The sequence below is a fragment of the Sinocyclocheilus grahami genome, unplaced genomic scaffold, assembly GCF_001515645.1.
Source record: "Sinocyclocheilus grahami isolate Dianchi unplaced genomic scaffold, SAMN03320097.WGS_v1.1 scaffold820.1, whole genome shotgun sequence".
In the NCBI taxonomy this organism is placed as follows: domain Eukaryota; kingdom Metazoa; phylum Chordata; class Actinopteri; order Cypriniformes; family Cyprinidae; genus Sinocyclocheilus; species Sinocyclocheilus grahami.
Genome location: NW_015505999.1, coordinates 254110 through 262901, shown reverse-complemented (window position 1 = coordinate 262901; position 8792 = coordinate 254110). Strand labels below are relative to the sequence as shown.

The 8792-nt window shown below is 37.9% G+C and overlaps 1 protein-coding gene across 5 annotated transcripts in view; it reads right to left on the bottom strand.

Moving 5' to 3' along the window:
* The window catches only part of LOC107562375 (transcription elongation regulator 1-like), a 32756-nt gene that overhangs the window by 6495 nt on the left and 17469 nt on the right, over positions 1 to 8792 (bottom strand). For 2 of the 5 annotated variants that reach the window (XM_016247005.1, XM_016247004.1), the window contains 9 exons: positions 7063 to 7299; positions 5694 to 5891; positions 5478 to 5587; positions 5314 to 5399; positions 4956 to 5116; positions 4333 to 4411; positions 3752 to 3887; positions 701 to 790; positions 465 to 583 (listed from right to left, as the gene is read on the bottom strand). In XM_016247005.1, the coding sequence (XP_016102491.1) occupies positions 465 to 583; positions 701 to 790; positions 3752 to 3887; positions 4333 to 4411; positions 4956 to 5116; positions 5314 to 5399; positions 5478 to 5587; positions 5694 to 5891; positions 7063 to 7299 (1216 nt within the window). Of the gene's footprint in view, positions 1 to 464; positions 584 to 700; positions 791 to 3751; positions 3888 to 4332; positions 4412 to 4955; positions 5117 to 5313; positions 5403 to 5477; positions 5588 to 5693; positions 5892 to 6456; positions 6520 to 7062; positions 7300 to 8792 lie in introns of all 5 variants that reach the window. The other 3 variants (XM_016247001.1, XM_016247002.1, XM_016247003.1) reach the window with 3 other exon arrangements.

Sequence of the window (8792 nt, the reverse complement as noted above, 5' to 3'; positions counted from 1 at the left end):
GTTTTATGTTTACGCGGCGCGATGCAATGCAATACAACGCGTAAAGAGACAGTACAAGTCATTATAATCAGTAATTATGTCCCCACTGGATGCAACAAATGCCTCATTTATAATGCGTTTTAATGTTTTTGTCTCATCGCTCCGGCCAGACAAGGCATCACAGTATGTGAGGGGCATAACATTTCCGTTACACGCTTGAGGTATTCGGCCAATCACAACGCACTGGATAGCTGGCCAATCAAAAAGCATTTCAAAAAGGCGGGGCATAGAGGAGAAACAATAATGTACAGTATGTGGAAAATAATGTGTTTTTTGAACTTTAAACCGCATAAACATTTCATTACACCAAATACACAAAATAATGTTCTTTTTAGCAGCATCATATGACCCCTTTAACACTAACAGCACTGATGCATTAGGGTTATCCTGATGGTCCTTACTGACTTAAAGGTCTAAGCGTTTACCTGACACCCAGTTTAGCTTCCTCCATCATTTTCCTGAAGTCATCTTTGACCTGCATGATTTTATTCTTTTTCTCTTTCCTCTCCTCCTCAGCACGCGTCTTCACATACTGATCAAACACCTGCAGAGTGGACAGTGGCGTGAGATGAGTGGGCAAATATACACTATACTTGGAGGCCAATATCAATCGGTTTTTACTTTGTGGACAATGTAGCAGTTCAATAAAGTGTATGTGTACCTGTTTTCTCTCTTTGGGATTGAGCAGCAGATAACGTGGATCAAATACAATCTTATGAAGCTCCTTCTCCCATGTAGAGAACGCAGAGACCTGATAAAAGATGAGATGGAGAAAAAGAGTCATAGAGTCATTTCAACCCGCCTTCCTCTTAATTAGGGCCATTATAACGAGAAGAGAGCATTCAGTAGGTGAGCCCCTCTGAGCGTGTCTCTCTCCTGTGGCGCTGGAGTCAGGGTGTGTGAGCCCACTGCTTTTCATCCTCCATCCCACCATCCCTAATGAATGACACACACCGATAGGTGGTCCTCAGCTTCCATCTCTCAGCCTCCAACCCTTTCTTTTCCCACCATGCTAATTGGCGCAATGAGAGAGGTGTAATTAGATGGGGGTGAACGGGCAGCACATCTACTCGAGTGACGACTGTATATGCTGCTGTACAGCACCTCTCAGACACGTGGGGGTCCGAGGATGAGAAGGAGAAGAGGGGGAAGGGGTCTTGCCTTGATGATGAGACCCTTTGACTGCAAATGTGCCTTTTATCTTTGCCATTGGACGGCGTGGCAAAGGTCAGATAGCTCTCTACTACAGACTTGAAGGGATATTCATCACATAAGTGACATATGCATTTATCCATATTTCATAGTAGAAACATCAAATCTGATGCCAAGAGGGGGGAAGAGATGTGAAACTCCACTGATCAGTGCTTCTCTGATCACCTGAAAATGTCAGGTGAGTATTTTAATGAGGACCAAAGCTTAAAACAAATGATGGGTTTAACCTTTCAGACCAGAAAATAAATATATAATCCCACCCTGCCAAATCTCTCCGACATTTTGTTGCGAAATACTTTGAGCCATAAACAGTTTGATTTGTGTTGACATATATATAGTACAAGTAAGTGCAAGTATATTAGTATAAACTGGATTTAAAACTGGGCCTAACTAACTAGAATACATGAGAAATAAATACAGTGCTGCCTTGTCATCATCATTCCGAGCAGGATACTCGATCACTCACATGGTTCCTAGAGTACTATTGGGGGGAAAAAAAAAAAAAAGACTCTCTCTCTCTCTCTCAAAAGTTTGGGGTCTGTAAGATTTTTTTTTTTTAATGTCTTTGAACAAAGTCTCTTAAAGGTGCAGTAGGAGATCTTGGAAAATGCTAACTTTAGCCTGATAGCACTGAAAGCGATCGTCCCATCCTCCCTGCAATAGCTGTTCAAAGCCACACCCCCTGAACGCATATAGGCTCAATTCCAGTCCTCGCACTGGATGTGAAGATGTGTGTGTGTGAGTGTGATGTGTGTAAATCCGTGAATGAATGTTCTGAAGTGAAGTAAACTTCAACAGATTTCCGCTGCTCAGAGAGTAGGGAGCAATGAACACTGTGTAGGGATCATATCGATCGGAACGCAGTTCATGCACGTAGCTCACTTCTAACGAGCTGGTTATCTGAATCGGGTGTGTTAACCAAGCGAGACATGCAAAATATGCAGAGCTGGGGGGCACGAGGACAGGAATTGGGAACCGCTGGGCTACATCATGTGTCATTCACCGGTGAGAAAACTTTAAAAGTACTACAATACCAGGAAGGAAGATCGGGTTGTTGATATTCGTCTGCCATTCTCTGAACGCGTTGATGACGTATCCTGTCTGCGCAAACAGGGTGCGCAGAGGTATGCTAATACATACATTGACAGGCAGGTAGGAAAGCCAATTAAAACGCTCGGACCGAGCGTTTTGATTGGACGAACATTTCTTGGTCCTACACCTTCCACAGAATATATAAATACAGATAAATACATTTAGACCACTTAACTTAATGATTGCTATCGGAATGTGAAGAGACTTTCAACCAACATAACAAAAAAAAATTCTGAAGACAATCACCTATTGCACCTTTAAGCTCACCAGGGCAGCATTTATTTTATCAAAAATATAGAGAAAATTTGGTTAAATATTATTACAATAAAAAAATTTTTTTCTATTTTTCTAAATTTATTCCTGTGATGGCAAAGTTGAATTTTCAGCAGCCTTCAGTCTTCAGTGTCACATGATCCTTCAGAAACCTTTAATCTGATATGGAACTCAAGAAACATTTATTATTATTATTATTATAATTACTGAAAAGTTACTAAATTTAAATATTTAAATTACTAAATATTTTAAATATTATTTTGAAGTCATCCTTGCTGAATAAACAATTTATTTTAAAAAAATCTTACAGACTACAAATGTTTGAAAGGTAGTGAATGTATATATATATATATATGTATATATATATATATATATAATGTGCATATATTATATTGGTACCACTAATAATTAAGCAAAACTGTTTGAAAGGTAGTGAATGTATATGTATATATATATGTATATATATATATATATATAATGTGCATATATTATATTGGTACCACTAATAATTAAGCAAAACTGCTATCTCGGAAACAAATATCTCTGAAGTATATTACCATTCATATTTGCATTTTTTAGCACATGAAATTATCAAGCCATGGCTTCCTGTTTCACAGAAATTTAAAAACATCAAGAGAAGAAAATGAAAAACAAACTCCAGCATATTCATTTGCCAGACACTACTGGAACTTCTAATGGGACCGGATTCTTTGGTAAGATAAAACTAAATAAAATCTTATTTTCAACTCAATGAGGGTTTTTTGCACACAGGAGTAAAAAAGTACCCCATGTGTACAATGAAATGTAAAAATGCAAAACGTATTGAATAAAAGGGTACCATTAATTGTGGCCAATGTGTATTAGAGAAAAAACATTTATTTCATAATAAGATTTAGCCCATTTTAATTTCTTATACTTCAATGAAAGGTCAGATTTTTGTACATTTTTTAAATAAAAGATCAAAAGGATTACAATGCAGATATATTTTTTAAATCTTTGTTCATATTTACCAAGAGTACCAACAATTCTGACCATGATTGTATATATATATATATATATATATATATATATATATAGTATATATATATATATATATATATATGCTTGTTATATGAATAACATGTATGTGTTTTACCCCTCGCTCAAGCAGCATGTCTTTAAACTGATTCATCCGAGCTTCCTGAGGTACCACGGCTCTCTCACGCGCTGCCTTAAGCTCTGCCTCCATAGCTGCCTCCTTCTCTGAGTCGGCCTCCTTCTTCTCCTCGATCCTAATGCACAAAACAACTAATCAGCCAGAAGATATGTGACTAAGCCTAAACCAGCCTATTCACATTAAGTCAGAATTTTTGGCATGAAAATGCACAAGATGTCAAAACAAAATGTCTTTGACTTCCTTCACAGTCCATAATATCATAATAATTTGCCGTCTTATTTAGAGACCACATTCATTTTTAATTGCTCAGATGCTAAACAATTTATCTGGTATCCAAAAATATTTTAGAGAATGAAGAAATATTCTAAACAGTTTTGAAAAAACACTTGTGAATATTTTATACTTTAGTTTCATTTGCATTTGACTTGGTGTGAACTACCTTCAAGTGCTGGGAGACATGTATTTTTAAGTAACTTCCTCTGACATGGAACCTTAAAGTCAATACAAAGCCAAAACTGACTGTTTACTTTCGTAATACAAGTTCCAGGAAAAATTCTCACTTTCGTCTCTTGGCTTTGCTGGGTTCATCATCAGGTATGTCTTCTGCTACAGCAAAGTCCTGCTCCTCTTTAGCCAGCACTGTGTCCCAGGAAACACACAAACACAAAACAGAAGGTTTAGACAATGATGAACGGTCTTAAACTGAAAAATTAGTGTTTACTATCGTCATTTTGCATTATTGACACTATTTTCCTAATTAATGCTGTTCAGTTGCTTTGACACAATCTGTATTGTTAAAAGCCCTATATAAATAAAGGTGACTTGACTTGACTTAGACAGTTATTAACAAGCTGTTGAAGGAGTCTGACATGGATAGCGAATGCTTCATGCTCACAGCTGACATACAGAAATTTTCCCCACTTTTGAGTTCAGTGATGTAGAGACAAATTTAGTAAAATCTAAAAATATACCATGTCAAATTTGTTCTTATTGCAGGGCTCCAGACTGCTCCTAAAATGTTTGCATTTGTGACCAAAAATGTTAATTTGCGAGTGATATTTTTGCTGAAATTAGTACACTGCACATGGTTTATATACAGTATTATCTGGATTCTTTCTAAATATTTTAAACTGTTATCTAACAATAAATGCAACAGATGCAATTCTATGGAGATGACCTTTACCCAGATTGTGGCTGTTGTCCAGGCCTCTTTTGTGGGGAGGTTCCTGAATCGCTTTATCTACATCAACCCGTCCCACCAGCTCCTCCGGCCGCTCCCACATGGACAGACGCGTGGTTGGGTTATAAAAGAACACCCGCTCATCGCCCGTCCACACCACACACCTGACACATATGCATAAGCATTAGGGCACAGGTAAATCCAATACAAAATGCCAATATCCAAGAGCTCAAACTAAATAACCTTTTCACTTTATGAACTCATGTTGAGGGCTATTTATCAAATAAAACATTTGTCTATTAAATCTAGTTGATCTGATTTGTGTGGATCAAATAAATCTGTGTAAATGGCAGTTGCCTACCATGGCGTCCCGGGAATAGGTGTGGTTGCAACAGGCTTTGCCTTTTTCGCTGCCTTCTGTTCCTCTGTCATCTCTTCCTCTCTCAGCTCCCAAGAATAACACACAGAGATGTCAGAAATGCTTGTTTATACACAACATTTTAGAAAGCCAGATATGCTACCAACCTCTTTCTTCTCTTTTGGTGGGTCAATTTTTGGGCTTCCAACTTGCATGTCCATGATTTCAGCATCAATCATGTCAAGAGCTGCATCTTTGATCTTCTCACTCTCTTTTTCTGTTACGGTGACATGAAGATGAGCAAGTTTTGAAAAAGATAATGTCATTGGTAATTAATATTTAGTTTATTTTTATTTTTTTAAGTCACACCAAGGGTCTCTAACCTGTCTCTTTGAGTTCTTCTGGTTTGTCCCAGGTGGTTTCCCCTGTGTATTTATTGTAGTAGTAGGATTTTCCCTCTGGGGTTTTAAACTCAGTCCAGTCAGATGTACTCAGAGCTCCGGGCAGTCCTGAGGGCCCAACCATCGCCATTTGATGGGGCATCATGGGTACCAAGGGTGGTGCCATGCCAGGGAGCATACCTTGATATAACATACACAAAATCAGAAGCAGTTCAAGACATGTAGCTCTTCTCTTCCACAATCAGAATGACAGAATAATGATTTTGCATAGTTAAAAAAGTCAGTTTCTACCAACAGAAAAAAAAAAAAAGATTTGGCCATTATACGATCTCTGTTGGATGATTTATCTACTCCACAAAATATCTAAACATTCAATTAAACATGGGACTAATACATGCAAAGACGACAACCACAATATCACATTAAAAACATTAAATAAAAACGGACACAAGGTAGAAACATTGTTGCAACAAATCACAACACTGTTATCTGAATTTCTAAACCAGTTTATTATCTAGTTTGCTGCCTACAACTCAGCTGTAACGGTTACAAGTTTTCAGAGGTGGAAAAATAACTATGCAAAATGTTAGGTCAAAAACAATTGAAAAAGTGAAAAGTGAGTCTTCAAAAGGTCTCATTTGTAAGAAACAGAGGGGCCTCTAACTGGAAATAATTACGTTAAAAAAAAAAAAAGCATAAAGATGCACAACAGTTACTAACATGCCATAACGGGGAATGGAATTACCGTTTTTGGTAGGAGAGATAGTCTTTACATAGGGACAGCTTACTATCTGCATCATTGCTACACCTGAAAGAGCGTATAAGCAAGCACAAAGTGTTGGAAAAAACACAAACATACGTCAACTACTGCTTCCCGGTGTCATGAGAGTAAATACTAGATCTTTTATGATGAAAATAGTGCTAGCTGATCTATATTCAACTGAAATTAGGCAATAAGGTCAGTAGCCTATGTTGCTTGGCAGCAAGTGCACATGAAAATGGTGGATTACTGCCATCTATAGAACATTGAATGTCACTTCTGCAATGCCACAACATTAATGCAGTAGTTAAAACTGCATTCATCACTTAATATACTACAATAGAGCTTGCTTTGCTTTCTAGAATCATCTTCTATTATATAATTTCATTAAAGATGTTTGTTAGCTGTCATCCAATAAGTAGTGGGCATCTTTTAGACTCTACAGGTTCCAGTCAAATTACAGACATGCACTGGATAGTGTGAAAGAGACAGAAAGACAAGGAACAGAGGAGAGAAAAGCTGTCGCATACTAGAGCAGAAGAATTATTAACAGTGTACAAATGGTTCAACAAGTTCAAAGGTCAAACCTACCGGGCAGTGGAATGGGCATGCCAGGCAGGGGCACTCTGAAGGGTGGCACCATGACAGGAGGGAATCCTGGCATTGGAGCAGCAGGCTGTGGCACAGCATGGGGCAATGCCACTGGCAGAGGTGGCGGTCCTGTAGTCATGGCGACCGTAACCGTTGGAGGATTGACAGCTGCTATTGGGGTTGCCATGGCACTGGGGGTTGTGGTTACAACTGAAGGCATCTCCACGACATCATGGACTATAGGGCAAACAATTGGGTACAGAATGATCACAGATTAACTTCTGACATTCAGATAAAATAAAACAAACAAACAAACAAATGGGGAACAAAACAACTTTCTCCAGAAGGCATTTCCGACCCAAAACAACTTCTGAAATCCAGACAAAATAAACAAACAAACAAATGGGGAACAAAACAACTTTCTCCAGAAGGAATTTCCGACCCAAAACAACTTCTGACATCCAGATAAAATAAACAAACAAACGGGGGACAAAAAAATTTCCCAGAATGCGTTTCTGACTCAAAACAACATCTGACTCCCAGACAAAATAAACAAAAAATGTATCCCAAATCCTGATCCAAAACAATTTCTAAAACCCAGAAAAATTAAAACAAACAAACATATAAATGTAGAACAGGGTTGTGACGGTGAGGAAATTTTCCCACCGGTTAATCGACATGTGACAACACCGGTAATACAGGTATCACCGCAGGGGCGGGGTGGTCCCTCTTTTCCTCGCTTTTAAATAGCTTGTAAAAGCGGCGTGCACATTTTACATTCACTTTCAAATAACGGCAATTCGGAGTAAAGCAATTGTTCGTTTTTAGATCGTTTGAGTTTTCCCTCTTTTCCTCGCTTTTAAATAGCTTGTAAAAGCGGCGTGCACATTTTACATTCACTTTCAAATAACGGCAATTCGGAGTAAAGCAATTGTTCGTTTTTAGATCGTTTGAGTTTTCCCTCTTTTCCTCGCTTTTAAATAGCTTAAAAGTGCCGTGCGAATTAGCGGCAGTTAGGTGCCAATTGCTTGAATGCAACAACAAAATACAACGTCAAACACACTTTAGCGTACATATATATATAAACATAAAACTTTTATTAACAAAACAAATAAAAATACACCATGCTACAGGGCAGGTCATGCCTAATATAAAATAACAAATAACTTACATAAAGTTTAAATATATAAAACTGGAAGCAAGTAAACATGTATAATATATAACCAAATAAATAAGAAACGTAGAATGTTTATTAGCAAAACGAGTAAGAAAGCTTGGAGGCACGGCATACACCTTGATGTCAAATAAAATAAATAAATGACACAAAGTTTAAATAAAGTAAAAATCAGCAAACAATGTGGAACCAATTAAATAAGAAACGAATGTTTAAAAAAACTTCCAAAATCACCTTAGATAAACGGCAAAAGTCAACAGGCTTTTCAAAATCCAAAATATTGCCAAACAGGCGCTTTTGCATCTAGTTTCGAAACTAAATCATCCGCGATCGTCTTGTCTGTCTCACCCCACTCTTCTTGTCAGTCAGTTCGACTAACTAAATCTGATCTGTGCTGCAACTGTCGTTCAACTGCACTGAGCAGCCGCATTCAGTTTTTAATTGTAGTGTCTGTTCTTTTACTGAACTAAATGATTTTTAAAGGGCGCTCCCAAACGACGATGGGGGTCGGTGCCACGGTGGGCAAGTGACATAACCGGTGTTGCGGCTTAACACC